At 56.4% G+C, this 27,998-nt stretch overlaps 11 protein-coding genes across 11 annotated transcripts; 6 read left to right on the forward strand and 5 right to left on the reverse strand.

Annotated features, from left to right (window-relative positions):
• Window positions 1-22: 22 nt before the first annotated feature.
• QBC33DRAFT_249818 (uncharacterized protein) lies at window positions 23-1,277 on the reverse strand. The gene has a single exon (XM_060422989.1). The coding sequence runs from the start codon at window positions 1,061-1,063 to the stop codon at window positions 170-172; it is 894 nt and encodes a 297-aa protein (XP_060279331.1). The 5' UTR covers window positions 1,064-1,277; the 3' UTR covers window positions 23-169.
• Window positions 1,278-2,947: 1,670 nt separating this feature from the next.
• Window positions 2,948-3,856, forward strand: QBC33DRAFT_460113 (exoribonuclease family, domain 1-domain-containing protein; the record flags this gene model as incomplete). Its single annotated transcript, XM_060424963.1, has 2 exons — window positions 2,948-3,249; window positions 3,346-3,856. 2 exons carry the CDS (start codon window positions 2,948-2,950, stop codon window positions 3,854-3,856), a joined length of 813 nt encoding a protein of 270 aa, XP_060279332.1.
• A 622-nt stretch (window positions 3,857-4,478) lies between these two features.
• On the reverse strand, window positions 4,479-6,487 carry QBC33DRAFT_550433 (thioredoxin-domain-containing protein). The gene is made up of 2 exons (XM_060429082.1): window positions 6,113-6,487; window positions 4,479-6,025 (listed from the first exon to the last, which is right to left on the reverse strand). Exons 1-2 carry the CDS (start codon window positions 6,260-6,262, stop codon window positions 4,664-4,666), a joined length of 1,512 nt encoding a protein of 503 aa, XP_060279333.1. The 5' UTR covers window positions 6,263-6,487; the 3' UTR covers window positions 4,479-4,663.
• Window positions 6,488-6,637: 150 nt separating this feature from the next.
• QBC33DRAFT_550435 (vacuolar protein sorting-associated protein vts1) lies at window positions 6,638-8,646 on the forward strand. The gene is made up of 4 exons (XM_060429083.1): window positions 6,638-6,871; window positions 6,935-7,035; window positions 7,098-7,225; window positions 7,290-8,646. The coding sequence occupies exons 1-4, from the start codon at window positions 6,763-6,765 to the stop codon at window positions 8,185-8,187; spliced, it is 1,236 nt and encodes a 411-aa protein (XP_060279334.1). The 5' UTR covers window positions 6,638-6,762; the 3' UTR covers window positions 8,188-8,646.
• A 417-nt stretch (window positions 8,647-9,063) lies between these two features.
• QBC33DRAFT_550439 (putative fasciclin domain family protein) lies at window positions 9,064-10,859 on the reverse strand. The gene is made up of 2 exons (XM_060429084.1): window positions 9,337-10,859; window positions 9,064-9,231 (listed from the first exon to the last, which is right to left on the reverse strand). The coding sequence occupies exon 1, from the start codon at window positions 10,731-10,733 to the stop codon at window positions 9,411-9,413; it is 1,323 nt and encodes a 440-aa protein (XP_060279335.1). The 5' UTR covers window positions 10,734-10,859; the 3' UTR covers window positions 9,064-9,231; window positions 9,337-9,410.
• Window positions 10,860-11,691: 832 nt separating this feature from the next.
• QBC33DRAFT_598977 (C6 zinc finger domain-protein) lies at window positions 11,692-14,462 on the reverse strand (the record flags this gene model as incomplete). The annotated part of the gene is made up of 8 exons (XM_060432012.1): window positions 14,093-14,462; window positions 13,951-13,979; window positions 13,803-13,877; window positions 13,652-13,736; window positions 12,904-13,592; window positions 12,661-12,822; window positions 11,968-12,561; window positions 11,692-11,899 (listed from the first exon to the last, which is right to left on the reverse strand). Coding segments are annotated over exons 1-8 (1,905 nt in total), but the record flags the coding sequence as incomplete, so codon positions are not given.
• A 219-nt stretch (window positions 14,463-14,681) lies between these two features.
• On the forward strand, window positions 14,682-18,438 carry QBC33DRAFT_480219 (glycoside hydrolase). The gene is made up of 3 exons (XM_060425326.1): window positions 14,682-15,556; window positions 15,628-17,041; window positions 17,110-18,438. The coding sequence occupies exons 1-3, from the start codon at window positions 14,974-14,976 to the stop codon at window positions 18,272-18,274; spliced, it is 3,162 nt and encodes a 1,053-aa protein (XP_060279337.1). The 5' UTR covers window positions 14,682-14,973; the 3' UTR covers window positions 18,275-18,438.
• A 125-nt stretch (window positions 18,439-18,563) lies between these two features.
• On the forward strand, window positions 18,564-20,973 carry QBC33DRAFT_250100 (uncharacterized protein). The gene is made up of 4 exons (XM_060422992.1): window positions 18,564-18,995; window positions 19,053-20,082; window positions 20,149-20,501; window positions 20,564-20,973. Exons 1-4 carry the CDS (start codon window positions 18,909-18,911, stop codon window positions 20,846-20,848), a joined length of 1,755 nt encoding a protein of 584 aa, XP_060279338.1. The 5' UTR covers window positions 18,564-18,908; the 3' UTR covers window positions 20,849-20,973.
• Window positions 20,974-21,514: 541 nt separating this feature from the next.
• On the forward strand, window positions 21,515-23,365 carry QBC33DRAFT_250073 (alcohol dehydrogenase GroES-like domain-containing protein). The gene is made up of 3 exons (XM_060422991.1): window positions 21,515-21,554; window positions 21,710-22,119; window positions 22,240-23,365. Exons 2-3 carry the CDS (start codon window positions 21,828-21,830, stop codon window positions 22,977-22,979), a joined length of 1,032 nt encoding a protein of 343 aa, XP_060279339.1. The 5' UTR covers window positions 21,515-21,554; window positions 21,710-21,827; the 3' UTR covers window positions 22,980-23,365.
• Window positions 23,366-24,294: 929 nt separating this feature from the next.
• Window positions 24,295-25,355, forward strand: QBC33DRAFT_250118 (uncharacterized protein). Its single transcript, XM_060422993.1, has one exon. It carries the CDS (start codon window positions 24,659-24,661, stop codon window positions 25,124-25,126), a length of 468 nt encoding a protein of 155 aa, XP_060279340.1. The 5' UTR covers window positions 24,295-24,658; the 3' UTR covers window positions 25,127-25,355.
• A 28-nt stretch (window positions 25,356-25,383) lies between these two features.
• Window positions 25,384-27,639, reverse strand: QBC33DRAFT_550464 (cytochrome P450). The gene is made up of 4 exons (XM_060429085.1): window positions 27,062-27,639; window positions 26,968-27,003; window positions 26,421-26,905; window positions 25,384-26,352 (listed from the first exon to the last, which is right to left on the reverse strand). The coding sequence occupies exons 1-4, from the start codon at window positions 27,357-27,359 to the stop codon at window positions 25,585-25,587; spliced, it is 1,587 nt and encodes a 528-aa protein (XP_060279341.1). The 5' UTR covers window positions 27,360-27,639; the 3' UTR covers window positions 25,384-25,584.
• Window positions 27,640-27,998: the final 359 nt, after the last annotated feature.

Below are 27,998 nucleotides of genomic sequence, written 5' to 3' on the forward strand. Positions count from 1 at the left end.
TCTGGCCGAGCCCAGACTGCCTATTGTTCCAGGGAAACCGAGAAACAAAGAATAATAAAAAACACCAAAAAATATCCCTATCGGGTGCCTGTTTGTGCAACGGCGCCGTCGATCATGAGAAGCCCCATCGGGGGAGAAAGTAAGACCAAGTGCGCCCCGTGATAAGAGTCTAACCGGAGAATCCGACGGTGACGGAGAGGCGCGCAGTGCCGGGGGCAATGTTGAGGCCGACACCGTCGTCAGCCTCCATGCCCTTGATGTAGGCGTTGTCGGCACGGCCGCCGGGGTAGATGGTAGAGCAGGTGCCGGAGGAGCAGACCTGGCAGCCGGGGACGTCCAGACCAGCGGCCTGGGCGACGAGCGAGGAGCAGTCGGCGCCCGACCAGCCACCGTTGCTCGTGTTCTCAAAGTCGAACTCGACCCATGAGCCGGCCCACTCGCCGTAGTTGGTCTTGGGGAGGCTGCCGGCGTGGAAGGCGCAGGCGCCCTGGGTGTTGGAGTCGAAGGCGACGACCTGCTGCTCGCCGGGCGCGAGGTTGAACGTGACGGCGCTGAAGCCGAAGAAACCGTTGATCAGACCCTCGGGCCCGATCTTGTTGAAGCAGGTGACCTGGTGGCTCTGGGAGCCGCGGTTGGTGTACACGCTGGTGTACTTGTACTTGTCGGCGACGCTCTGGTCCACGAGCATGATGTTGCATCCCCACTGGCCAGCGACACCGGTGTTGCCCGTGTAGGCAATCTCGGCGGCGGTCGCTCTCTTGCTCGTCAGGCCATTGCAGAACGGCTTGTAGGCTGAGGCGGATGAGTCGCTGACAGATGCGTCGCTGAGGGAGCTCGCGGCGGCAGCGTAGCTTGAAGAATGCGACGGAGTCGAAACTGGGGGCGGGGCGGTGGTGGAGGCTGGTGCTGCGACCTTCACAGGGTGCCTGTGCTCGGCCTTGTAGAAGGCCAACCCGCGCTTGTCGTTGGCCGCGTGGAAGGAGCGGTGCTGGTGAGCATGGCCGGATGGGTGGGCAGCCACGCCGAGGGCGGCGGCAAGCCAAACGAGGTTCGTAAGCTGCATTTTTCTTAATCAAGTTGCAGTTGCAGTGCCTTGTGTTGTTGAAATGGCGGTGGTATCTTGTCTAATATCAATCGGCAAGAGGTCGTCTCGTTTCGTTTCAGTCGTCGAACGTTCCTGGTGGTGGTCCGTATCGTTTTGGGTGGTTGAAATTCCAGGTGGAGGTGGTGGAGAGTGTCCGTAAGGGGTGGTTCCTGGGGGTATCAAACCCGAGATCTATTGTTCCAAGTTTGGAAATGTGGTTGACTGTGTCGCGTATCACGACGGGTTAAGGAGCGGCAGTGGAATTGCAGGTGAATCGCCAAAAAATGAGAGGATGGAAGCAGAAAATGAAAGTCGGTTGAGAAAGAGGAACCGCCCAGAGAGATGAAGGAAGGTATTTGTTATGAGAAACGGGCCAAAGTGGCCCTGGCCGAGGAGGGAAATGATCCTTAATTAAATGCGCACAAAGGCCAAGGTATCCATGTACCGATTGGCGCTAACCAAGCACACAAAGGTGCCCAGCCCGGCCAGCTTTGTTCTCGGCCTTTCGGGTGGGACTCCCTTTGACAGCAGAGTGGTCCGCGCCACCCACATCCAGGGAACAACATTCAGGCACAGCCCTCTTATTGGTTGGCTATTCCACCGAGCTGCCCAATCCCGGGCCTTAGTTTCGTGGCTTTGTTTCTTGGTTCAATCAGGATTCAGGAACCGTCCCAGTTTCTCAACGTGGGCTCTGTGGATCATGGCCACGCAACACTTGCTGCGTGTCACTGCCCTATGAACTGCAGCGGACTGGTACACCCTATGCACCCAACGAAAATCTGGGAAGCAAGAAAAAAAAAAGAAGAAAAAAGCAGGCTCTAGAATCTCTTGTGGGTTCTGGCCCGCAGGTCTTGCCTGGCTAATGGCCCTAGCCCTGAGGAGGTTGACGGACAGCATTCCGATCATCGATGGATCGGCAGTTCTGTCGTCTTCCACCCCCCAGAGCCTACGTCTAACGGGGCTCTCGAAGTGTAGCGGGGCTCCGATAAGGAGGTCCCCAACTGCAGCCCGGTACATTAGAAGGGCAGCTGTGGATAGGAACTGGGTGCCATCGGCGATGAATTAAGGCAGTAGGGAGCTGCCCGCTCGACTTACTGGGTTGCAGATGCATACCTACAAGTATCTGGACACCTAATGAAAGGTAAGTACGGATGTGTACAGTGGTAGGCTCAGACAATTACAATACACGTAGATACCTACTTAGAGTCGTCGTCTCGTTCTTCAGCGGGTCGGGTCTTCCCCCTGTGCACAGACCACTTGGCTAGGAATCAGGAACCAAAAGCCAATATAGCGCCGCCTGGGGGTGTGTGGAGCTCGACACTTGACAGTTTTAGGAATCGTGCGTTGGCAGCTGAAGCCGAACACCTAGGTGACCTAGGTGTCTGAAGATAGTGCATGGGTATCCAGACACTGTTACTTGGTGAGGCAGTACTCTTGTTATAATAGCCGCTTCCCCCAAGGCGCATGACTCGTAGCAAACCCGCCAGTCTGTCGCACGAAAATCGCTCCGACCCGCCCCGAGTCCTCATAGCCAATCGAGACGGTGCTCCAGCTGGTTTTTGGATCCGGCGCGAAGCGTTTTTTTTTTTGCGGCCGGCGCTGGTGAGTTTCAGAGCAAGCCACAGACCGGGAGTATCCAAGTGGGTGCAGGTTGGTCCCGTCGCCGGTTGGTACGGAGTACTTCCGTACATGGCACGTGCTGGCGGGTGCTAGTCGCGGGGCAAAAGCTAAGGGAAAAAACGCCACTACTCATTTACGCCCACAACCAAAACAGCACAAAAGAACGAGACGCGAGACGGTGGCCTATCAACCAGCGGCTGAAAACACCCAATCCGGCCAATCGTAACGCATAGACCGACGAAGATGCCCCTCGACACTTCGGCGTACAGCCTCGGGCTGCTCCGCGTCGACGGCCGGCGCTGGAACGAGCTCCGCCGGCTGCACGCCCAGATTAGGACTCAGGCGGCAGCCGACGGATCCAGCTACCTCGAGATGGGCCACACCAAGGTCATGTGCGTGGTGACGGGTCCCACCGAAGGAGGGCTGCGGCGGGGTGGCGGAGCCGGAGCCGGAGGAGGTACGTCCAAGGATGCCGAGGTGGTGGTGAGCGTGGTTGTAGCGGGGTTCAGCTCCGTGGACCGGAAGAAGAGGGGCAGGAATGACAAGTAAGTATACCTACCTACCGACCTACCTACCCTTTATGCTCTACCCCCCCAGACCGATGACCTCCCTTACTTACATACACTCTTCCCACCCTCCAGGCGCATCCTCGAGCTCCAATCCACCATATCCTCCGCCCTCTCCGCCTCTCTGCACACGCACCTCTTCCCGCACAGCACAATCGCCATCTCCCTACACGTCCTCTCGCAGGACGGCTCCCTGCTCGCCGCGCTGATCAACGCCGCGACGCTCGCCTGCGTCGACGCCGGCATCCCCATGACCGACTACATCGCGGCCTGCACGGCGGGGAGCACGTCGACGCACGCCGCGGGCGACGAGGCCGCCGACCCGCTGCTCGACCTCAACCACCAGGAGGAGCAGGAGCTGCCGTGCCTGACGGTCGCCACCCTCGGCGAGACGGACCGCGTCGCCGTCCTCGTGTGCGAGAGCCGCGTCCAGGTCGGGCGCCTCGAGGGCATGCTTGCCGTTGCTGTCGACGGGTGCAAGCAGGTCCGCACCATACTGGATCGCGTTGTGAGGGAGAAGGGCCGGCGGATGATTATGGAGGGGGCGGTGGAGAAGGGGACTGGGGTTGGGATGGAGGTCGATTAAGATGAGGGCTTGGGTCTCTGGGGATTTGTGGTGGTTTTGTGCTTTGAGAAAATTTGAGGCGTGGAAACGGAGGATGGTCTAAAGGGAGATTATGTCGTCGGCGCCTACAAATATGATACCCAGTCGAGGTGAGAATCGATTTTGATTTCTGCAGTATTGTTTGTGTCGTTGTGTTGCTCCGGGTGCTGTGTGTGTTGCTCCGTTCTTTTGCTGACAAAGGGCTAGGAACTCAACGGTGGCAAGCATGCGGTCAAGATATATAGGTCCGTTTACTTGAGTGGCAGTCAACGTGGTAAGACGTCGGTGGTCAAGTTGGTAAGGGTGCGAGTAAGCAAAACCTATACCAAACGCACCGAGGCTCTCAGATACGGCCCTACCTCAGGTCTCGTTCGAGGGAGGCTTTGCATGTCCCAAGACACCATATAAGAGGGAACGAGGTGACGGCGCTCGCAAATAAATACCTACAGCCGAAAGGCAGGGGGTGCAGTAGCTGCGGCACGAAAGACCGCAGGCTGGACCTGAATAGGCGCAACGGCCGGGGGGAGTGGGACACAGGGGGACACACAGAGGGCAACTAGGGAAAACTGAGACAGACCTAAGAGATCAAAAAGTAATCAAAAGTACCAACTGAGGAGGAAGAGAGTTCGAGTCTAACTCAAACTTGTCTTCTTTATTTTTATTTTATTATTCATTTCCCACCTTTCCCTCAACACTTGACTAAAGGCAATACTATGTGCTAAACTTGCAAAATACTACAGAGGATTGTGCGTTGAAAGTAACATACATTTCAACATGGAGGCTTTGAAATTACAGTTCCTCGTGCTTGATGGGCTGCTGGGCTGCATCCTCCTCAGCAGCGGTCTCTGGCTCTGCGGTGGGATCAGTAGGTTTAGTCTCGGTGGACTCTGAGGTGTCGCTGCTCTCGCTTGGCTCAGGCGTAACAGTCTCAGGCTCTTCGGTAGCATTTGACTCTGTTGTGTCACTAGCCGCTTCTGCACTTGCCTCGGGTGCGGGTTCAGCCTTGGATTCCTCAAAAGCCATGCCGATGACACCTTCTGGCAGCTTGTTCTTAGCACCCTCGCTCATGCGGATCGCGTCAATCCAGCTCGCAACGCTCTCGTGGCTGAAGTCGGGACCCTCAAAACGCCTCCACCAACCTCGGCGCGCATTGATGGCGACAAGCTCAACCTCGCCAGATAGTTCGAGCGATGAGATGAGACTGGCCGCGGCCTCGTTCTCTTTCGCTACCTCGTATATGGGGAATAGCTTATGCTTGCCCTGGGTGTACCTGTGTGCGAGGGTGCTCAGGCTATCGAGCGCCTCCTTTGCACCCTCGCCGTGGGTCGAGGGGACGAAGGCGAGGACACAGGTGGAAGACTTCTCGCTCAAACACTCCTTGACCAGTTTCTCGGCTGTGTTGATGGCGGGAATCGGCGTCACCGAGTCAACGATCACTGGTGCTTGCTGGGTTTGGGCCGACTCCGATGGAGCAGCCGGTTCCTCTGAAGTAGCCGTCTCGGACTTCGGAGGCGAGGACTTCTTCTTCTTGGGCTTCGCAGTAACCGGGGCGGGGTCTGGGTTTGGCTCGCCGGCTTGGGATAGGAACTTGACAATAGCTGGCTTCTTGAGCTCTCCGTCGTAGACGACTGCTTCCTTGTCGCCTCCGGGGAGAAGAACCAGGGTCGGGAATTTCTCAATCCCAAAGGTCTCGACCGCCTTGGTCTCCTTGTCCCGAACCTGGCCGACAGTGATGACATCCAGGAAATCGATGGCAATGCTCTTCATAAGGGCACTCGTGGTGCCCTTGTCAGTGAACAGAATCGCCTTGGGCGACTCGTTCTTCTCGCTCAGGAACTTGTCGAGGTCCTTGTCGGTAACCTTCTGGACGTGGTTGTTGATCCGGTCCACCACTGCTTCGACAATCCCCGTGGCCGTACGTGCGCCGTTGTAGTCCTCAACCGTGGGCTTTCCCCCTCCCTTCCGTGGCCGCACAATCTTCAGGGTCGGGAAGCCCTTAACACCCATTGACCCGCAGAACTGTTTATTCGCGTCATCATCGCAATTCACAGCGGCAACCTTGGCCAGCCCGTCGAGGTTCTTGGCAGCTTTCTCATAAGCGGGCTGCAGGTTCTTGCAGTGACCGCACCAAGGGGCGTAGAACTCGACGATCTAGACGACGACGCAGAGTCAGCTGCTGGATCGTGCAGGTTCAGGAAGGGGGGAGTGCCCCAAGAAGGGGCGCGGAGTGGGACTTACAGAGGTTTGGTTGCTCTTCGCAATCAGTCGGTCATAGTCCTTTTGTCCCACCTGCAAGACGGGCGACTGTTTACTGTAAAGGCTGGCCTGCGTACCCGGAATGGCAGACAGGAGAGCGACTGCAACGGCGCAGAGTGTGGGGTGGTGCATGATGGGTGACTTGGCTCAGTGGAGATCCCAGAGCTATTGTGGGGTAGTTGACGACGTAGATAGAGTTGCTCTGAGAGAGGTTGAAGAAGAGATGAAGAGAAAATGTCCTGAGAACTAGGAGCAAACGCTACCTATATCATCGGGGCGAGTGATGTTTAGCAGCTGTCCTGCTTTATGGAGGTGTGTTGGTGGCACAAAGGCAGAAACATTTAGCTGGCATCTTTCTCTATTTGGCAAAAGAACACCTTTCCCTGGCGCCCCTCATGATCCAGACAATTCCACCAGTAAGCTTAAGCCACAATGTGGCTCAAGCTCCCCCCTCATTCCCATCCCCCACTGTATTTGCACCAAGACCCACTTCCTCCTCGAAGACATCATCGGGCTTGGAGGTTGCCTAGAAGTGCGTTTCAACAGTCCAAGACGACAACGGTACCGGACTCTATATTTCTCTTCCTTACACAGCTACCTCCTTCTTCTTCGCAGTGCAACGTATCCCCAAGATGGCGGATGATATTCCCGCAGCCCTGAGGCAGGCAGATGTGACCATCTTCAAGTGCGCAGCCAAGGCTGCGCAACTCCAAACGGTCAAGCCCATCGTTGCTTATTGGTGTATGTATACAATCCTCGTTCTAGCTTTGCTTAGGCGATCAGTTCGGTTCCTAAGAGGTCTAGGCGAATACTGGGTTGTCAACCAAGTCCTTGCCAAACAGCTACACTCCACCAGCGAGGAAGTGCTGACATACACGATGAATTTGATGGACAAACTAGAACAGGCATGCCCGCCCCTCGTGTAAGGTGTCTGACAGATCCCAAGTGCTGACGATGTGAACCACAGACCAAATCCGAATATGCGAACGAGGATGCGATCGTCGATGATGTAGCCGGTCAGGCATACATTGAGCAGTTTGCGCAGGAGACTCTTGACCGAGCAGAGCGAGTAGTAAAGGCAAATAGGGTCACCCAGTAAGCTCCAAGCTCTGCCTCTCCTCCTGGTTAGGCCTGGCCTTACTAACAGGCACACCTCCAGGCAAACAGCAACCACGTTCGATGCTGCGGCGACATTCTTCCATCTCGTCAATATCTGGGGTGCTCCCGACGAGGAGACACAGCAAAAGATCAAGTACGCAAAGTGGAATGCAGCACGGATAGCCAAGGCAATCAAGGAAGGAAGGGACCCGAACGAATCGAACCCAAAGCAAGAGGAGCCATCACACCCCGAACTGGACCCAAACGACCCAGAGGCAAGGTTGTTTAACAGTCCTCCGCCAGGGATATCGCCTCAGCCGGTCACAGTGGAGGATGCACCCGATGCCGACTTGGTGAGGGACGCGGCTGGCGTCTCACTGCCACATACTCCGGTATCAGCTAGTCGCCCGGGCTCCTCCGGGGAGCTGACCTTACCAGGGGTACCGACGGAGATTGGGCAGAGGCCTCCAGCGCAGCCTGGATATTTTGACTCGCAATCCATACCGCCATCGCCTATATCCCCTCCCGCACACGACCCCGACACCTACCCACCACCCACAAGCGCAGGCACCAGAACACCACCACAAACCTGGACACAGAACCCTCCACGCTCGCACTCACCTCCGCCTCCGCCACAGGACCAACACACGCTCGCCCCGCCCCAATCGACCGCCCCGCCCACCTTTGCGACCAACACCTCCCCAGCACCCGCCGTCGCCCCGGCCCCGTTCAACCAGCCCGTCAACCCGAGTTACATGGCCATGGCGCCCACCGCCCACAGCGCGGCGGCACCGGCGCCCCGTGCAGCTCAGGCTGGTGGAAATCTCGTCGCCGACGAGGCGGCCATGGTCCTGGCGCAGAAACACGCCAAGTGGGCCATCTCGGCGCTGAACTTTGAGGACGTCGGCACGGCTGTGGGGGAGTTGCGGAGGGCGTTGCAGGCTCTGGGGGCGACGTAGATGTATCTAATCCAGGTAGTTTGCGATGCCCAACTTTGGGGTGTCTTGAGTTTATGTAGAAACTTGTACAGCGATGTATTTCGAGCCTTTTGGGGCAGCCATTGCTTTTTCTTGCTAATTGCGCGAGCCTTGTCCATTGCTCTCGTCTTGGGGACGCCTTAGGTAGGTAGACTGGGCGGTTCAATCTCTCGGTGGTCAGTGATTGTCACCGAAACACCTTCCTCGCTGAATAGGGGTTTAGCATATCCACCGGGATCTAGCATTTCCTCCTTTGCGAAGTATTCTCGTCTTGATCTTGTATCTTCAAGTAGCTACATGTCACAATCTCAGAGTGACTTCTCGGTGATCACCCATTCAATGTTGCAGCTCCCCGCGTATGTGGATGCAGATGCTGTTAAGCTATGCGCGGGGGACGTGGCAGTCCCCCGGGGTGCCAGGTAAATATAGATTACGTATGGGTTGGTTCTACTTGCCTAAGTTTAGGAAGGTTATCTGCATCTATCGGGGCGTGCTGGTGAATCTGGGGGTCCGCGAGATACGCCCACCGACTTATAGAGGTCGACCGCCGGACTCCGGAGACCGACCCTATTATGCCATGTAAGTTTCGTTGATCGGCTGCATGTTTCCAGCAGGACAACGGGCATGAATACCTAGGTAGCTCTCGGGGCCGGACTCCTGCAACGGAAAGGAGTTTCTCGACATAAGTCGACACATCGGCCGAGTGCCTCTCCTGCTCAACCCAGAATCGGCTCGATATTGACTTTAGCTTTGTCATGCATCTATGGGACGGTTCTAATATTGGAGTCTTCCGTGTAAGCTGACATACTACACCTATTGGCTGCGACGTTGCGTGCAGCAGGATTGTCAAAGACGTACGAGGTTCTGAGACTTGGAGCTGCCGTGGGAACACACGTTGCATTGCCCAGCTTTTGCACTCGTCCCTTCCGGTCGCGATGACGACGAGCTCAGATGCATGTTTTCAGGTCTCACAAGTTCGTAGCCACGCTTGCTCTTGGGATCTAATGAGTGTCCTATTTACCATGTCTACATGGTCGCAGCCTTAATCTTAGCAGTCGTAATCGTAGTACCAGATTAACCCCCCCCCCCCTTGTAATGACTTTTAGCGCAATATATAGGCAGTCGACAGACCTTCAGTTCATATTTCACATCGATAGTATCACCTATAATTGCGCGGATGTGGTATAACTGTAGGGCTCCCCCTTTCACAAGTCATCCCACGACTCCTCCCGGGAGTCCTCCTCTTCGACGTAATCCTCCAGCCTCTCAATCAGATCGTCGACCTCGATAGGCCCCATCCTCTGGTCCCAAGCCCCGTGGTGCTTGTGCGGCGGGATAGGCACCCCGCTGACGACCTGGATGACGCCGTTCTTGGCGACCGCGTCGTGCACGCTCACGCGCACCCGCCCGTTCACCACGATCCTCGAGAACCACCTACCGAGGCGCGTGACGTCCACCGACACCGAGGTATCGCCCAGCAACGTCGGCAGGTCGACGTGGTACCGGCGGCCCTCGAGGATCTGGTCCACCACATCGTCCTCCTCGGCAGGCACCTCGTCGGCCTCGATCGCCTCCGCGACCCCGTCCGCGCGGTACAGCGCGTCCGAGTATAGCGTCGCGTTGGCGACGATCTGGTACTTGAGCAGGGCGCGCAGGTAGCCGCGGCCGCGCTCCGTGTTGAAGAGGAAAGCGTTTGCGCGCGGCCCCAGGCGGCGGAAGGCGTCGTTGTCCGGGGCGAAGACGGTGGAGCCGCGCAGCGTGACGTGGTGGATGAAGTCGACAAAGTTGGTCTTCTCGTAGGCCAGCAGCAGGGTCGAGAAGCGGGCCGGGAACAGGGAGAGCTCGCGGCCGACAAAGACCGGCGGGAGGAGCGGGCGGTTGATGGCGTGCACGACGCCGTTGCGCACCGCCACGTTGCCGCCCACGACGTGGGTGATGAAGTTGAGCTGCGTGGGCCCGATGATGCCCGTCCGCACTCGTAGACGCTGCGGCTGGTCGTCCAGGAGGCTCTCGTCCAGGGCTGTCGGGATGGTGAAGGCCCACCGCAGCCTGCTCGTCGGGTAGGCGCCCACGCCGATGTGGTACTTCAGCAGGCTCTCGATGAACTCCTTGCTCGGCTTCTTGTCGCCGTGGTGGGGCGCGTGCTCGAAGGCGTCGTTGGTGGGCACAAACAGCGTGTAGTTGGCCTTGGTGCTGTTGAGCAGCTTGATGATGCTGTCGTGCTCGTTGACAAGCTCGAGGAACTTGGTCGTGCGATTGCTGAGCGAGAGCAGCTGATAGATGGTCAGGTCGAACGGCCCGTGAGGGTGATGGCCATGGCCGCCATCTTGGGCCCAGTCAGCGGCGTCGCTGCTCTCCTCCTCATCCAAGACAGTCCCGCTATCGGAATGGACGAATTTGGCAGGAACAAACTCGACACGCTCCTCGTTCCGTTCTCCATCCAAGCTCAGCTGTTCGAAGACTTGAATGTCAGGGAGCACAAGGGCCGTGGCAATGGCCACAAAGGGAAGAATTGAGATGGATCGCATCTTGGCTCTAATACCCCGATTTACTGTTAATAGTAGAAGACGAGGGTGTCCATGAGTGAAATACGTTTGAGGTTGGTTAAATGGCTGGTCGACGGATGCGGCGGCGGTTGCGATCAGCTGATGTCATCGATGCCTACGTACATACACCTCCTAACCAACAAGACCGAGTACGAGGAACACGAAACACGGGCCGCTTTGATTCCTAAGCATCGCGCGTCCAATGAGAGGCGACCCCGAGGCACCCGGAGACAATTGCGACATAGTGCGAGACGCTGGCCAAGCGTTGCGATAGGCCCTAATCGAGAAAGAGGGGACAATCTGGTTGACAGGACTGGCCAATATTGCCTGATCACAGCTTATTATCGGTTAGACGCTGAATCGAAGTGGTTGTGCTTCGATTGTGTTTTTGTGTCTCAATCGTTGCTCATCGCTACATAAGAGGTTCGCTCGTCCCTGGTGCAACCTACAGGCCGACCAATAAAATCGTGCTCAGCCCCCTGCTCATCAATACTTAAGTCCACGCTGCTCGCAATACTTTCAACCCGTAACTAATCCGTAGAGATGGTCGGCATCTCTTCCATCAACGATTGCCGCCATCAAAAACAGTATCGGAGGGATGCCCCCGAGGTACGCGGTACGGTGCTCTGATGCTAGTGCTGTGGTTGTTGCCTAGGGGTTCGCTGCTAGTGTCAACCGAATGTGCTGCTGCTCTGCGCTGTAAGTGGTGACTGGCCAAACTGTCTCCTATCTAGGTAGGTATGAAGTAAGAAAGACAGTTGTGCCATAATGTCTAGCACGGCCCAGGACGGATGATTACCGGGCCTTCCAAGTTCCCGGCAGGATCCGGCATACGTGAGATGCAATGGCGACACAGCCCGAATGAAGGCCGCTTCGCTGCCGCCTCCTCTGCCTACCGGTCGCTATGTCTTCTGACAAGAGGAAACGGCTCCCCAGACCCGTAGACCTGCCGGATGAACCGATCAGCCTCGCCTATGATGCGCACGCTCTGGTCGACGCTGGGCGAGCTCGGATCGCCAGACACCTGCTGCCAGCCGTGGAGCAACTGTCGGAGGTGGTTGCCGGCAGCCAGCACCTCGGGACCTATCAAGCCCCTCAGGGCGGGCATCCGGCAAGCCGCGAGGAGCACGAGCATCGCGCCCGCCATACTAGTCGCCTCCGTGGTCAGTTTTCTAGCCCGTTTTTCGTGGAACACGAGACGACGAGAAGTACTCACGACAGCGAGCAGATCCACGTATCGACCAGCACCGTCTGGGCGAAACCCCTCAGGTTGAGTATGTGCAGCAGGCACGCGTCCAGGCAGGCCCTACAGTTGGCCAGCACCTCCTCGCTGACGGTCCCGCCCCCGCCGAGCCCACCCCCGTACCCTGCCCCGCCGGCGCCACTAAGCATCCACATCAGGTAGGGCCTGTAGATGACGCTCCGGCAGGTGAGGTACCTCTGCCTGAGGAAGGCGCCGTGCTCTGTCGCGGGCTGCGGGACGGCGGCAGCGGTGTCGGCGGGCTGCGGGACGGCGAAGGCGAAGGCGGGCGGGAGGACGTCGCGCCAGTCGTCGAGCTGGTGATCGAGCTCGGCGACGACGAAGGGGAAGCGCGCGCCGTCGACCGACGCGCCCGTGCCCCGCGCGTACAGCAGCTGGTGCACGCGGTTCAGCAGCCGCCGCATCGAGATGCATGCGAGGAAATAGAGCGAAGACTGTTCCTCCTCAGCCGGCGAGGCGTGCGTGTGGTAGGCGCCCGGGAGGGGGACTGAGGACTCGATGCGCGCGATGCCGGATTGGGGGAGGCCCGAGAGCTCGGCGAGGTAGTCGCTGGTCGTCGTTAGTGTTGGTGTATGTGGTGCTGATGGGTGGGGAATGTCATGGTTGGTGGCTAGCGGAGAGCACGAAGCAAAAGAAGAGAAAGCATACCTTTCCAGGATGTAGCAGGACCAGAATATCCGCCTGATCCTCTCCTGGTCTTCGAGGCTCTCGCCAACCGGCGGGTAAGAGAGCAAGAGGAGACACTTTGCCGCCGCCGCGTTGATGTACTCCCACGCCTGAAGGGGTCGACGAAGGAACGCGAAATACATGCTGCGCTCGTGGGATCCGTCAACAATTCATCCCACGGTGCTTGATGCCGGAAATGAAGAGGGATAGAGGGATCGGACTCACGCAACAAAGAACAGACAGTGAGTCGCCGTCGCGCTGACATCGGTGTGGGCGGTGTGCAGCTTCTTCATCACGCCGTCAAAGTACATGTTCCCCATCGCCCGCCTCGCCGCGCGCCGCTTCCTCTCCTCCTCGCCCAGCACCGCGCCCGTCGTGGCGAGCCCGGCCGTCACCTGGCTGGCGCACCCTAGAGCCATGGTTAGCAGGGCCAGGCACCCGCCCGCGCCATCGTCCTCGAAGGACCCCGTCGTTACCGCCGCTCGGGCCCGCTCCAGCTGACCGCGGGACATGGTGGGGTACCAGAAGTTGACGGCGTGCTCGAACGAGTCCAGGATGCTGTCCACGTCTTCGGCTGTCACGTAGGGGTACATGGCGGTGCTCCGTGTCTGGAAGGGGGGCCGCGACTGTTCCAGCTGGAAGATGGATACGTAGTCGAGGCGGAGGCTGGGAAAGACATTGAAGTGTGGCCACTGGAGGATCGACTCGGTAGTCGACGTGTGCATCGAGTCCAGTACGGCATTTTCGAAGTTGTTGGAGATGTGCGGCTCGCTCAGGGGGTTCTGTTGCTGAGTGTGGGAGTGTGATTCGGCCAAGGGGCTACAGGAGAAGCTCCCTCTTCCGGCTGAAGAACTGACAACCGGGGAGACAAGGGCCCGGGGCTGTCGTGGGCCATCGGTGAAGGAAGATGCGCCCTAGTTCCTAGGTTGAGCCTTTGGACTTGGGGAAATATCATGGTGAGACGACACTGGACACTACTGACGATGCTTGCTTTCATCTCGTGGAGAAACTTCTCCACTCGCAGGACTCCCTCGAGAATCATGTCGCTCTTCCCTCGCCTACAGGGAAGACGAGATGCGATCAGCAGCCATTCCTGCTCACTGGCGGAAGACCGCGCGGCTTACGAGTTGGCTTCAGATCCATAGGTGCATTCAGTCTCGGACGCCACGCAGGTCGCGCAAGGGTGGTTCCCATCGCATCTACATGAAACTGGATGTTAGCTGCTAGTAGCCCGTCTTGAGGCTCCGCGAGTGGGTGCCAAGCGAACCTTACCTTATTTTCCTTGATCGACACACGTCGCACTGAGGATCGCAGCATTGTTAGTGTTAGTGACACAACTCCTTGCAAGTAGCCAACCAAGCCTCATCCTCCCCCAGCAAAACCCTGACAAGCTATAAGCACGTCGGCAACTTACCGCGTGCGAAGCCCTCAACCTCTTCCTGCTGTGTTCGGCAGCAGTCCCGTTTTCCGTATCCATTATGACACCAATCGACGAGAACTTGCATAGAGCTTGTCAGTAGTGTGGAGATGGGGAGCTTGTGTCTCGATCCGAGGCGGACCGATAGTCAAGTAATTAGAGAAGAAAGTTGGGGGAACAGTGGGTGCCGTGGGAGATGTGGAACAACACATAAAAAGGTACCCGCATAGTGGTCCACTGCGGGGAAGGCTGGGACGTAACATGGGAAATTTATCCCCTTTTTATTCTACTTAATTTTCCATATGACCGTTGGCAATTGAAATTGCTGCGAACTGATGATGAGCCGTGAGCGGGTTGAAGAGTGTAGTAAGGCAATGTAGAGGAATTGGGCCATTAAAAGAGAAATAAAAACAGAGAAAGAAAGACACTGGAAGAAACACGTGACTGACTACATATGGTTGGTTCCTGCCGGCTCCGACACCCCCGGCAGCGTGGCTTGGCTATGCCGCGATTGTGCCGTAGTCAGGTACCGGCAGAGACCGTCGTGGGTCTTGCTACTCACCCGCCGTTGCGCTGTTGGCTGTTGGTTGTCGGAATCCCCCGCCCCACAGCGTCCCCCGTTAACCTGCAGCTGCCCCAACGAGGGGCTGCAACCCAGAGCTCACAAGATCATGGGAGCTCCAATTCTGCCCCACGTTCTACGGGGGCATGTGCGGGGGTCCAACCAGCAACAAAAGGCTGCGATTATCGGTGCGAGTTGATGTTTGAAAGGTATAACGACATCCGCTTGTGTTGAGACTCAAATCCCGTTCCATTCAACTGGGCCTTTATTCTATGTTGAGGGAAGCTTTAAGTCTACAATCAGTTAAAGCAACAGGATGGCTGCCAACGGAATCCCCCTGCAGGAGCGAGAGGGCACGCCCGATTATTGTAATCCGGCCGTCTTCCGAAGAAGTACGCTCCCTCCGCGCTCTTACTTCATTCCCGAGGCGTCTCTGCTGCTTAACGGCCGATGGGACTTCCACTACGCCGCAAGCCCGCTCGAGGCGCCGGACTTGAAACCGGAGGCCGCCACCAGCTGGACGACGATCCAAGTCCCCGGCCACTGGCAGCTCCAGGGCCACGGGAAACCACACTACACAAACACCCAGTTCCCCATCCCCGTCTGCCCGCCCCATGTGCCCACCGAGAACCCAACGGGCACCTACCGCCGGTCCTTCTACGTGCCTTCTTCGTGGGAGGGTGATTCGCAGCTGCGGCTGCGCTTCGACGGCGTCGACAGCGCCTACCACGTATGGGTGAACGGTACCTTGGTCGGCTATGCTCAGGGGTCGCGAAACGCCTCCGAGTTCGACGTGACCGCGTTCGTGGATAGGGGCGAGTCAAACGAGCTCACTGTCAAGGTCTACCAGTGGTCGGACGGCACGTATATCGAGGATCAGGACCAGTGGTGGCTTTCAGGTACGGCGACCCAGGTTGACCCCTCGTGAGCGCCCTCCGGGGAATCCAGATACTGAGTAATTTGTGGCCAGGCATCTTCCGCGACGTCCATCTCATCTCGTTCCCGGGATCTACAAGGATCGAGGATTGGTTTATCCGGACTGATGATTTTGACGACAAATACGAGGACGCCGTCGTCGAAGCTACGGTCAATGTTAAAACAGCAACAAAATCGAGTCTAACGCTCATCCTCCGGGAGCTGCCCAAGAATGGCGGTGGGATCATCTCCACTATCAAGAAGGCTGTGGTCAACCCGGGCGACGCTAAAGTCATTCTCGCCGCGGATGTACCCAGTCCAAAGAAATGGACAGCAGAGACGCCATATCTGTACACCGTGGAGCTGACAATCTCGACCGATGCAGGCCAGGCCATGACTGTTAACCAGAATGTAGGCTTCCGCAAGATTGAGCTCAAGAATGGGCTCATCACGGTCAACGGGACACCCGTAAAGCTACACGGAGTCAACCGTCATGACCATCACCCATTACACGGCCGCGCCGTGCCCTTGGACTTCATCAGGAAGGACCTTCTCCTCATGAAGACTCACAACATCAACGCCCTCCGCTGCTCGCACTACCCGTCGGACCCGCGCCTGTATGACCTCGCCGACGAGCTCGGCCTCTGGGTCATGGACGAGGCTGATCTGGAATGCCATGGCTTCTACGACGCCGTCGCGCGACCTCTGGACATCCCCGAGGAGATGGACTACGAGGAGCGCAAGAAGTTGACCTTCCCGCAGGCAGCCAAATTCACGACCGACAACCCGGCCTGGAAGGCGGCATATATCGACCGCATCGAGCAGATGGTGCACAGGGACAAGAACCACGCATCCATCATCATCTGGTCGCTGGGCAACGAGTCCTTCTACGGCCAGAACCACAAGGCCATGTACGACTGGGCCAAGGAGTTCGACCCAGGTCGGCTGGTGCACTACGAGGGCGATGCCCATGCCGAGTCCGCCGACATGTATTCGTACATGTACCCTTCTGTGGACCGGCTGGTCCGCCTAGTCAAGACAGAGGGTGTAAAGGAGGACGGCTCCTTCGACAAGCCCATCGTCCTGTGTGAGTACGCGCACGCCATGGGCAACGGGCCCGGCTGGCTCGAGGAGTACGACAGCGCGTTCCGCACGTACCCACGGCTCCAGGGCGGCTTCATCTGGGAGTGGGCGAACCACGGGCTGTGGAAGGAGGATGCTGATGGCAAATCGTATTACGCGTACGGAGGCGATTTTGGCGATTTCCCCAACGACGGCACCTTTGTCATGGACGGGCTGCTGTTTAGTAACCACGAACCGACGCCGGGGTTGCTAGATTTCAAGAAGGTGATCCAGCCCGTGAGGTTCGAGATGGCTAGCGATGACAGCTTGGCCATATCAAACGACTATAGCTATGTTGAGTTGGGGCACCTCGCGATGACATACAAGTTGGAAGAATTCGGAGACAGGTATGTGTCTGTGACAAGAAACTTCAGGAGTTCACTCGGGCTGGTTGATTAACACTCCTTTTTTATAGCGCTACTCTGCTGGCATCGGGAACACTCGACGTTCCGGTCATCGCCGCTGGGAAGTCTGCCAAGGTAGCATTACCCGCCTCGCTGTCCAAGATCAAGTCGAGCAAGGATGTCTACCTGACCGTGACACTTCGACTACGAGAGTCAACTCCGTGGGCAGAGCCAGGACACGAGATTGCCTGGTTCCAGCACCAGATCTCGAGAGCAGAGACTCTCGAGCTAACACCCGCCTTACGCCAGCTGACGTCGAAGCTGAGCGTCGACACTGCACAATCGACGGTCAGGGTGTCAGGCGAGGCCTTCTCCTTCACCTTCGACACCGCCCGCGGCTACCTAACAGACTGGACCGCCAACGGCGCCACTCTCCTCGAGGCAGACCCCGCAACCGGCGCGGCCATCATCCCCGGCTTCTGGCGACCCCCCACCGACAACGACGTCCCCATCTCCCTCCCCTACTGGCGCCGCTTCGGCGTAGACGCCCTAACAAGCCAACTCCGCTCCATCACCCTCCCCACCACCCCCTCCCCCGACGGCACTCTCAAAATCACCACCACCACCTACCTCTCCCCGCCCGTGCACGCCTGGGGCTGGGACGCCACGACAACATACACCATCTCCCCATCCGGCACCCTCTCCATCTCCGTCTCCCTCTCCCCGACCGGCCCACACCCGCCCACACACGTCCCCCGCGCAGGCCTCGACCTCCGCCTCCCGCGCGCCCTCGACGCCGTCCGCTGGCTCGGCCTCGGCCCGGGAGAGAGCTACCCCGACAAGCGCGCGGCGCAGCGCGTCGGCGTGTGGTCGCGCGGCGTGGCGGGCCTGCAGACGCGCTACGAGGTGCCGCAGGAGGGCGGGAATCACATGGATACGAGGTGGGTGGCGCTGGCGGGGGGCGGCGCGGGAATCAGGGCCGTCGCGGCGCCGGGCTCGGACGCGTTGTTGGGATCTGGGCTGTTCAGCTTCGCGGCGACGAGGTACGATGCCGCGGCCGTGGAGGCGGCTCGGCACCCGTGCGATCTTGTCGAGGGGGCGGGGACGTTGTTGAGGCTTGATGCTAGGGTTGCGGGGGTGGGGACGGGGGCGTGTGGGCCCGGGGTTAGGGAGGAGTTGTTGGTTCGGACGGGGGAGATGAGGTTTGGGTTTGTGCTGGAGGCGGTTGGGGGGTGAGATAGGGTGGCGTGATTTAACGATACATCAACTGTTAGTCGTTGAGAATCTCAGGCTGCAAATTGATTAAAATAGTTCGGCCGTACTTATTCCTTAGTACAGGCGCCAGCCACCTGCCTAGGCCAGGCGAAAAAGCAGTTTAAACTATCCAATGTTCTGGTTGGTTGAGAAGGTATTGCGGTTGCGTCAGTACTGTGTAAGTAAACGTACAAACGAAGATAGATGTACCGTGCTGCCCTCCTTGGGTAGGTACCTCTAGGATTTCAAATGTTAGAACTACAACGGCGAAGTACAAATTTGGAAGCCGTTCATGATAGATCTCGCAAGGTACCTATTTAACAATTGAAATGCTCGAGGAAGCTATGTCCCAGGCAGAACCAACCTAGTCAAGTGCCTCTATCACAACACTCGAAAGGAGGACTTTTATCACCTGCATAACCTCGTCTGCTCATTTCCTTTCCTTTTCTTTCCTTTCAATCTTTCAGCTGTCCGGAATTCGATGTGTAACTTATCTCGTCTTTCCTCGGGTTCAACTTGTTTGCAATTGGAAAATCTATTCTCAGTTGGTCTCTCAAAACTCCGTCCTCTTTTTACGTCGACTTTACTTCGCGTGTGTCTCTGACAACCATTGAGCATGGTTCTCGGGAAATCAATCGATTGTCTTAACGAAACGCAAGCATGGAGGGAAAACCCTGCGGATCCTGATCTCGTGGGAATCGGTGTAAGCACCATCATGTTTCTATGCCAAGAGTAAAATGCTAACAGGCCATGTGCGCAGGTCATATTGTCCTTCATATTGACAGCGTTTGCGGCCGTCTCCACACTGGCTTTGGCCTTTGTGAATCATGGAATCCCAGAAGAACAGTATAACTGTGTTGACCAAAAAATCATCTCCAGACTGGACAGCTGGCTAGGACACACCACCCGAGCCCTTAAAAAGGGACCTAGAAAGACAGTATACCAAACCTTCATTCTGGCCTTGAGCGATCAGACGCTTGTCATTGGAATTGCTCTTCTCATCACTATTTACGCCCAGATCTGTGACATCACCGCTTTCACTTTCCAGATGGCCAATGACCTCGTTTTCTTCTGCTCAACGGCTTATCTGGCAACACTTACGGCTCTTAGAATGCACTTCAAGCATAACAAATGGCAGAAGCGACTACGTGTCTCTCTAATGGCCTTCCACCTGGTCTTCCTCCTGTCAAGCACCTTCATCCAATACTTGACTTGGACACACGACCCTGGGACACTGGAAGTTTGCGTGATCGACGACTACGAAGACGAGCTTGGTTCAACAATCCTGGATTGGCTGGCTCTGGTTTTGTTCATGGTTTGGTGTTACCATGAAAGTCTCACGGCCGATCTGAGAAGCGACAGGCTTTATGGTGAGGAGGAGCATCGATACCCCCTTGCACTGTCCCTAGAAGCTCGTTTCTCCCGAGATCCGCACTTCAAGGACGACCTTGAAGCATATGTGCATGAAGAGAAACTTCGAAGACTTGGAAAATGGCAGAATTTGCAAATGCTTCTGAGGGGAACCCCTTCCGGATACCCGAAGCCGCTGTACAAGTTCTTCAAGATGTTCCAGATCGCGGGCCCGGATATATGGAAGGAGGTCGCCAGCTCCTTATTCACCGACGTCCTGACCACGGTCATCTGGTTCGGCCTGGCCATTTTATATCTCGTCCGACACTTGCAATTTGAGGAGGTTGATCTGTCACCACTAATGGAATGGAAGTTTGGCCAGGCGATACCGGCTATCCTTCTCATTGTCTACGCAATAAATGCCGTGGAGTCCAGGAATAGTACGTACATACATTCCCACACGAAAGCATCATGGAGGACAGAGCCCGTTTTGACATTGAGCACAGGTGTGGCACACGACACCTCTATCACAAGGGGTACAGCTCAAGAAGACGCCGCGACTCAGCTCAGTGTGCAGCCAAGTAATGACCTTGTTCATAATTCCTCGGCTGGCGCAGAAAGACTCGCCAGCCAACAAGAAGCACTAGAGCCTGCCGTCCAAGAGCAGAACCTTCCCCAAGATGAAGCTACTGGGTATTCTCAAGGAAACCCAGCCTCAGAGCCCCAACAGATGGTGCGGCGAAGAACAGCACAGCTTCAAGAAGCTTCAACCGCTTCTGCTACGGCGACAGCACAGTCACATACTTCCAGCCCCACGCAACGCAGAGTGAGCACCCTTGAGATGGAAGATGGTCGAGAGGTAATTATGCACCGCCCCCAGCCCGGGAATACAGTATTCGCTTACGCAACGCTCTTTTCTAGTCCGATGCCCAAGACTTGCCTGATGTCGACCTCGTTGAGCTTGTCATGAAAAAGAGCAGAGGCTGCGGCACCATTTATGTGCTAATCTTTCTCGCGCTCATTATAGGCTTCACGGCCTTCTTGTTCCTTTCCTTTACTATAGCTGTCATCGTTGGTGGTGAAATCTACACACTAGGCAAGTTGTTCAAAAATATGCAGGCGGTTATGGGTGTCCGCCGAGTCCGAAAAGAGCGACGGTTGCAGAGGGAAGCAGCGAGATTGCGAATTCCGAACTCGTATCGTTAAGTGGGAATCGTTCAATATGGCAGCTTGTTCGATCATGATCCTCAAATAGCATCAGGTCTCCTGCAGCCCGTCTCCTTGATTTGTGGTCCACGTATCCCGTTTCTCTTTGGCCATGGATGATCCCAGCCTTCGGGAAGCTTCTAACGGGCCGTTTCATGCATGGTCTGAGCCGAGCCGGGAAGCGAAGAGCCAGTAGAGAAAAAGAACGATTTGGCTGACATTTCAAGTATTGGCCGTCCATCGGCTTCAATGGTGGCGAGCAAGCTAATCGCCGATAGTGGACTCCGATCGCGATCGGTGCTAATCGAGTTGGCTGACCAATCACAGTCCCTTGGAAAGAGATCTAGACGAATCGCCGGATTTATCGTTCGGATTCGAGAAAGCCGATCTGTCTGCACGGCATTAATAAGACGAACCTGCCCCCTGCAGCTCCGATACCAACTGCTGAGACGGCCGTCTAAATCCGAACGGGCCCTGTGCTACCTCTGTCCTCGTATCTAATGTAGGTAGACCTCTGACGTTGATTACGGGGATCCGAATTTCTGGCTTGCTCAATTTGTGGGGAAACGTTTTTGACAATTTCGAGACGATGGAATTGTCCCTTGAAGACGTCTTGATGGCATGATAACAGAATGATCACTAGATTCTACCTCTCGATAGCAGTCTTCGCATAAGCAGGGTGCATTGCCTGCAGCACATCAATAGCGTAATGTTTATTTCCTTTTTCCCGCCTCCAGACCTTTTCTTTTGCGGATTGGAAATGCAAGACGGTGATGGCAGAATGACGTTTCTGTGGCTTGAGAGGCCCATGGCTGCTCGTTACTAATATATACGTCCTTGCATGTGCTCTCCCAACGTCAGCTCATATAAAACCCAGCTCTGTCCTCCTCCCAACTCCAGCAGCTTGACCATCCTCCAAGAACTCCACAAGAACATCACGAATATAAACAAAGCAAAGCAACCTCCCCACGTTTTCACCATGTCATCAACCTACAACTACCCAAAGACCTACAAAGCCGCCGTAATCAAGGAGAAGGGCGCGCCATTGCAGCTCCAGGACCTCCAGCTCAAGCGCCCCGGCCCCGGCGAGGTGCTCGTCAAGGTCCTGGCCTGCGGGGTATGCCACACGGATTCGTTTGAGCAGGAGGGCCACCTCCCCAACCCGTGGCCCATCGTGCCGGGCCACGAGATCGTCGGCGACGTCGTTGCGGTCGGCGAGGGCGTGACGCGCTTCAAGGGCGGGGAGCGGGTCGGCGGACCGTGGCATGGAGGTTAGTTAGTTAAGGGCGGTCCCCTGGCCGAGACGTGTTGTTTCTTTTTTCCCCGCGCCCGGTTTCCTCCCTTGTTTTTGTTTTTGTTGAACCATTCATGGATTAACAGTCATTCCCCAGGCCACGACGGCACGTGCCGGTCTTGCCAGCGCGGGCAGTTCCAGATGTGCGACAACGAGAAGATCAACGGGGTGAGCTTCGACGGCGGGTACGCCGAGTACACGACGCTGCGGTCCGAGGCGGTGGTGAGCGTGCCCGAGGACATGGACCCGGCCGAGGCGGCGCCGCTGCTGTGCGCCGGCGTCACCGTGTTCAACGGCATCCGCAAGATGCGCGTCGAGCACGGCGCCCTCGTCGCCGTGCAGGGCCTGGGCGGGCTCGGGCACCTCGCCGTCCAGTACTGCCGCGCCATGGGGTATCGGACCGTCGCGGTGTCGAGTGGGGACGACAAGCGCGAGTTCGCGGGGAAGCTGGGCGCGAACGAGTTCGTCGATAGTGGTAAGGAGGACGCGGCGCAGAGGCTGCAGGCGCTGGGTGGTGCGGAGCTGATCGTCTCGACGGCCCCGAGCCCGAAGGCCATCAGCAACATTCAGTACGGCCTGGCGCCGGGGGGGAAGCTGTTGGTGCTGGCGCCAGTCGGGCCGGTTGAGTTTGATACAGCCCTCTTGGTCTCCAAGGGGGCGTCGGTTCACGGATGGCCGTCTGGGCACGCGCTGGATGCGGAGGATTGTATCGAGTTCTCGAGGCTCAACGGGGTCAGGTGCTACATCGAGAAGTATCCCCTCAAGGACGCGGCGAAGGCCATGGAGGCGATGCTGGCAGGCAAGCTGAGGTTCCGAGGCGTTCTGACTATGACTTGAGAAGGGCGGAGGCCTGACGAGAATCAGTAGTTCGTCATGCTGTGTTAGTAGAAAAAATAATAAATAGGAAATGCGTATGGAAGAGAGCGTTGCTCGGTGTCGAGACATGCCTGTCTGCTTGTAGTAGGAAACGGTTTACCACAGCCGCATGTGGTAGCCGTAGAGTCGCTGGCCCCCCGTTATGCCACATGAATAGCGGCTCACTTTAGCATTTCGTTGGGCAAGCACTTTTCTCAGGGGTGGGAATTTTGCAGATTTATACCGATAGTGGTGCGGTGGGGAGCGGGCAGACCAAGGGAGAGGAGAGGACAAAACGTTGCGTAAAGGTGTCTAATATAATTATGGATGGCTTCTGAAGAGGTGCCGTTGAAATTTATCGGCATTTAGTAATGAACAGAAGTAATTTGCATGAAATACTGGCATTTTGTCGGGGTGGGTTGGTTGTGGTGGTCAGGTTGTTGGGGTAACGGATATGTTGTTTGGAAGGCGCATACATGATGGAGATGGCACGTTGATATCGTAGGTTGAGGGTGGCCAGTATGGGAGGCATGGGGAGTCATGGTGGGAAGCGTGTGTTACCTTGCTTCTATCACCTTGGGCTATACTGCGTACCTAGGTTGATGAGACGCGCCAGTATCGAAGGGGAGTGCGTCAAGTCTCTCCCATGGAGAGATCCCGTGACCTACGAAAAGGCGTAATGAACATATATATGGGGGTAGGGAATCAAATTCTCAAGGGATCACAGAAGGCGGTGTCATGGCCATGTCACTCAGGTCAAACTGTGGTCTCGTGGTGGAGTGGGAATGAGCGACACTCGACAAAATCAACAACCGGCCCGACGACAAAGAGATTAGGACACTCGACACCGAGTCCGAACTCTTTTGTTCGAGCTGCGTCGGCACCAATTTTTTTGCTCCTTTTCCCCCCTTTCCCCATTCTTTTTCCGCGCTTCTAGAGATATGGCAGTGCATTCCAAATTATATGATATAAGGAGGAGTATTATGAGAGGGCTAGAATTTGATCTGTGAAGGCAAGGGAATAATACCTTGTTGAAGTCGTGAGTTTTGTCTAATTAGTTTGCGGCCTGTTTGAATTATTTCCACCTGAGCCCTTCTGGTGAGCGTATGTAACCGCTGACAATTGAATAGGAGACCTTTCTGACATAATATGCCCCCTGAATAATTGTTTCGGAGACACAGACTTCTTTTTGCCCCTGCGTCGGGTTAAGTTCATGTTTCGTTTCAGGTCGTGACGTTGACAAGCGGCCGGGTCAACCCGTCTCTTGTCTCTGATGGGGCCGATTTGGCGGCCGTTGAGCTCCGTACCCCTATCGGGTAAATACCACCAGCTTGAACCTTCGCCGTTTAAATCCCCACTGGGCCGGTGTAGTTCGCCTCAAACGCTTGCCATGTCGCATCCAAGGTCAGCCGCCCATCCACCACGAGGAAAACACCAGTACTTTGCTGACATCAACCCTCCTTTGCTTCCCTATTCGAGGAGGGTTGTCTTCCGCGATGAATACTTAAAGGGTATCCATTCCTGCCGTTGTTAGTTTGAGCCAAAGTGTCTTTATCCATTCGCATCATCGTCTTGACTTTTTCCTTTCTTTTTCTTTTCGCATTTAATATTATTGCTTATAACTATTCTTGTCGGCCGGTCCGTCTTTCTACCCATCCATCATGAAGTTCTCCACGGCGCTCGCCTGTCTGGCCACCACTACAGCCACCATCCGCGCCGCTCCCAGCCCACACATGTGCAACACACAGGTCGCCATCGGCGACCTCGTCCCGGAATTCGGCGTCGTCCCCGGCACCGACCGCGACGTCATCCAGACGGGCAGCTGCAGCGGGTTCAACGGGAAGGAGCGGATCCCGATCCCCTGCTCCTGCCCCCCCGGCCGGGACGAGTTCGTCGCCAGGCTGGAAGCCGCTCTGCTGGTGGGGAACGTGTTTGGAGATCCCATATCTTTCAGCAGTGATGCGTCGGACCAGTCTGTCGACACCAACCGGGCGCGTGCTACAGCTTCTGTCATTCTCCTGCAGAGCTTCAACGGGAAGAAGGGTGACGGGTGCCCTGTCGCTGCTGCGCCGAACTTGATGACGATGCAGGTCACTGGCGTTAGGAGCGATAAAATATTCGTGGGATGATTAGACAGTGACGATTCATTGTGTTTCGTTCCGAAGGTATTAGACTGTGTTCTTAAGCCTGGCGCAACTCTCGCTGATATAATTATTTGAGGGGATAAAAGTAATTCTGCCTCCATCTCGATTTAGGACATGGCATGGAAACACTGACGTGATCATGAGACTTGGAAATTCTGACCCATACCTCTTCTTTGCTTTTGGTTTGGGCTCGAAGCTATTTACAGGAGATGATATTGGGGTTTCAAAGGGGACGAAAGGGTTGGCTTCAAAATATGAATAATTCGACTTGGCACTGCGTATCTCATTGTTGTGATTCTGGTCTTATCCTAATGACTCTCTCTTGTCTCTGGTTTAAAAATTGAACACCAACTAGATATTTCCAACAACTCAAACCCATGATTCTAGGAGATCAGTGAATCCGGTTCCGTGCTGAAATCCCCTTACTGGTAGCCTCTACCCCGTCATGAACCGTCATCTCTTCTCAGCAAAAACTTCACCTTGACCCCCGTCAACATCGCCATGAAGTAGACCGGCATCTCCTCCTCAGGCGGCACCCTAACCTCGACGTCGAACTCACGCACCAGCGCAGCCACGACCTTGTACACAATCATCTCCGCGAGGTGCCTCCCAGGACACCGCCTCGCGCCGCCACCCCACGTCAGATTGTACCGCTCCATGGCCCTCGCGTCCCCGCCGGGCCGCAGCCACCGATCCGGGTTGAACTCCCCGGCGTCGGCCCCGAAGATGTCGGCGTTGCGGTGCAGCGACGCAGGGTTGCATCCCACCGTCGTCCCCGGCGGGAAGTGGTGTCCGTGCGCGCGCATCCCCGTGGTACCGGCGGGAACCCGCCGCGGCAGGGACATGCCAATCACGGGGTACAGGCGCTGCGCCTCCTTGATGGTCGCCTGGGTGAAGGGCAGGCGGACGACGGCGGTGTAGCTCATCGGGTCGGCGGTGGAGTCGGTGGAGGCGCGTACCTCGTGCGCGACGCGCCTCTGGGTGGAGGGGTGGGAGCCGATCATGGCCATGGCGGAGGTCAGTGCTGAGCACATGGTCTCGTGGCCAGCGCCGAAGTTGGTGACGGCTAGCCGGCGGAGGTATGTTTCGGTGAACTCGGGCTTGGTCTTGTGCAGCTGGATCAGGTCTGCTAGGAGATCCTTGCGCTTGTCAAGGGCGGGGTTTGGTCTCAGGGCGGCGGCGATCCTCCGCGAGGACTTCTGGTATACCCCCTAAAATTTTTGAGCATCAGCAACAGGAACAGCACGGCTGTGACGCAGGTAAATGGGCGCATCTTAACTGTGAAAAACGGCTTGAAGTTCTTGGGCGTCTTGTATGTCACACCCCAGACGCTTGAAAAGACTCTGCCGAAGGACTTTGAGAGTATCGTCGCTGTGGCAGCGATGGGGAAGAGGCCAAGGACACTCCTCCTTTTCCACCCAAGATAGCCCTGAGTGCTCGTGCCACCATCAGACTTGTTCCTTAGGAAGCCTGGAGACCACGAAAGGACGACTGCGCCAAGACATTCGACAGCGATGATATGCATCCACTCCTTCAAGTCGACCTCTTGGCCCTGCAGGGACTTTATCTGGGCGACGGCCCTTTCTACAACGTCGTCAATAGCAGCTTCAAACTTCTTCAAATTTGAGGTCTGATACACTGGACCGATGAGTCGTCTTTGGAGCCGGTACCGCGCCATGTCTCGCTCGGAGAGGAAATCCAGGGTGTCGGGGAAGTGGAGGCGTAGTAACCAGTCGACCTTGGGGTGTTGGAGTGCTGTAGCCACTGAGAATAAGGGTCAGGTTTTGATGTTGTCGCCTGGAAACCGTGTTCCAAATTCCACTTACGATAGAAGTCAGATTTCTCATAGCCGCTGCCAGCACCTGTGCATGTCGTTAAATCTGCGCCCGGCTCTATCAGAACGGTGATTCGTGGGCTCACTGTAGATGTTCTTGAACCCTTCTGCGGAATCGAACCAGACCTCGTTAGGGCCAACTCGAACGACTGGCCCGTATTTCTTATGGAGGGACTTGGCCAGCACAAACACACGACCGTTTCGGACATGGTAGGCATACCAGATGGTGGATACGGCGGCGAGTATTGGCCCCGGAACACGGGATAGCGGGTGAAGGTAAATCCTGTATATCGCGACTGTGGCCAGCAGAAGAAAAGAGAGTAGGGAAGTGGATGCAGCGATATGCAGAATATATAATAATAAACTGCATGCCCCGAGAAGCATTGGATGGTACAGCCTCAATCAGGCAGCACAGCCCGAATGAGACAGCTGGTGATATTGTTGGAGGTGCTTGATCCGAAATGCTTCGTTTTCCATCTGGGTTTGTCAAACGGGTCGTTCGGCATCATAAGAGTCTAGCACAAGTTTGCGGTTCTTCCTGCATGCGGACCATCTAAAAGGGTACGTGGTATGAACTTGCGAAGTTCAAAGTCCCGATTTTGGCACTTCCCTGGAGAAGATTTTGCGGGGGATATAGAGTTGCAGTTCACTTGGCGGCACCTGCAAACACCTGCTCCTTTGTCTTGCAGCTGCCAAGACAAGCTTAATCCAACCTCTGCGGCAAAACTTGCCATAGTCTACGTCTGAACGTAAGGCCCTTCTCCTCGGATTATTACGACTGGGCCTGGGTTAATATGAAAACTCTGATGTTTAAGATTGCTTTGCTTCTTTCGAACTCTCCAGCTACTGCACGTGAGTGACGCAGACGCAAACTTACCTCGCTGCGCCAGATATCCACATGGCTGCCTCCCTGCCGGTATACCTATGGCATGATTCAGCTATGCTGACCGTGGACATTCGTCGAGGAGCGGGGAGAAACCCCCCTGGAGCCACTCCGAACTATCCCGGAGTTCTAGCCAGGTT

The sequence above is a fragment of the Phialemonium atrogriseum genome (assembly GCF_030411735.1).
Source record: "Phialemonium atrogriseum strain 8032-3 unplaced genomic scaffold QBC33scaffold_34, whole genome shotgun sequence".
NCBI lineage: Eukaryota > Fungi > Ascomycota > Sordariomycetes > Cephalothecales > Cephalothecaceae > Phialemonium > Phialemonium atrogriseum.

What these genes read in the sequence shown, in the direction of transcription:
- QBC33DRAFT_249818 (XM_060422989.1), bottom strand. Translation starts at nt 1,063, where the DNA reads ATGCAGCTTACGAACCTCGTTTGGCTTGCCGCCGCCCTCGGCGTGGCT.
- QBC33DRAFT_550433 (XM_060429082.1), bottom strand. Translation starts at nt 6,262, where the DNA reads ATGCACCACCCCACACTCTGCGCCGTTGCAGTCGCTCTCCTGTCTGCC. An exon ending in CGAAGAGCAACCAAACCTCT is followed by an intron (nt 6,026 to 6,112) that starts GTAAGTCCCACT and finishes GTCGTCGTCTAG; the next exon opens with ATCGTCGAGTTCTACGCCCC.
- QBC33DRAFT_550435 (XM_060429083.1), top strand. Translation starts at nt 6,763, where the DNA reads ATGGCGGATGATATTCCCGCAGCCCTGAGGCAGGCAGATGTGACCATC. An exon ending in GCCCATCGTTGCTTATTGGT is followed by an intron (nt 6,872 to 6,934) that starts GTATGTATACAA and finishes TAAGAGGTCTAG; the next exon opens with GCGAATACTGGGTTGTCAAC. An exon ending in AAGGCAAATAGGGTCACCCA is followed by an intron (nt 7,226 to 7,289) that starts GTAAGCTCCAAG and finishes GCACACCTCCAG; the next exon opens with GCAAACAGCAACCACGTTCG.
- QBC33DRAFT_550439 (XM_060429084.1), bottom strand. Translation starts at nt 10,733, where the DNA reads ATGCGATCCATCTCAATTCTTCCCTTTGTGGCCATTGCCACGGCCCTT.
- QBC33DRAFT_480219 (XM_060425326.1), top strand. Translation starts at nt 14,974, where the DNA reads ATGGCTGCCAACGGAATCCCCCTGCAGGAGCGAGAGGGCACGCCCGAT. An exon ending in GGACCAGTGGTGGCTTTCAG is followed by an intron (nt 15,557 to 15,627) that starts GTACGGCGACCC and finishes ATTTGTGGCCAG; the next exon opens with GCATCTTCCGCGACGTCCAT. An exon ending in TTGGAAGAATTCGGAGACAG is followed by an intron (nt 17,042 to 17,109) that starts GTATGTGTCTGT and finishes CCTTTTTTATAG; the next exon opens with CGCTACTCTGCTGGCATCGG.
- QBC33DRAFT_250100 (XM_060422992.1), top strand. Translation starts at nt 18,909, where the DNA reads ATGGTTCTCGGGAAATCAATCGATTGTCTTAACGAAACGCAAGCATGG. An exon ending in TGCCGTGGAGTCCAGGAATA is followed by an intron (nt 20,083 to 20,148) that starts GTACGTACATAC and finishes CATTGAGCACAG; the next exon opens with GTGTGGCACACGACACCTCT. An exon ending in AGATGGAAGATGGTCGAGAG is followed by an intron (nt 20,502 to 20,563) that starts GTAATTATGCAC and finishes GCTCTTTTCTAG; the next exon opens with TCCGATGCCCAAGACTTGCC.
- QBC33DRAFT_250073 (XM_060422991.1), top strand. Translation starts at nt 21,828, where the DNA reads ATGTCATCAACCTACAACTACCCAAAGACCTACAAAGCCGCCGTAATC. An exon ending in CGGCGGACCGTGGCATGGAG is followed by an intron (nt 22,120 to 22,239) that starts GTTAGTTAGTTA and finishes GTCATTCCCCAG; the next exon opens with GCCACGACGGCACGTGCCGG.
- QBC33DRAFT_250118 (XM_060422993.1), top strand. Translation starts at nt 24,659, where the DNA reads ATGAAGTTCTCCACGGCGCTCGCCTGTCTGGCCACCACTACAGCCACC.
- QBC33DRAFT_550464 (XM_060429085.1), bottom strand. Translation starts at nt 27,359, where the DNA reads ATGCTTCTCGGGGCATGCAGTTTATTATTATATATTCTGCATATCGCT. An exon ending in AGGGTTCAAGAACATCTACA is followed by an intron (nt 27,004 to 27,061) that starts GTGAGCCCACGA and finishes CGACATGCACAG; the next exon opens with GTGCTGGCAGCGGCTATGAG. An exon ending in ACTTCAAGCCGTTTTTCACA is followed by an intron (nt 26,353 to 26,420) that starts GTTAAGATGCGC and finishes CAAAAATTTTAG; the next exon opens with GGGGTATACCAGAAGTCCTC.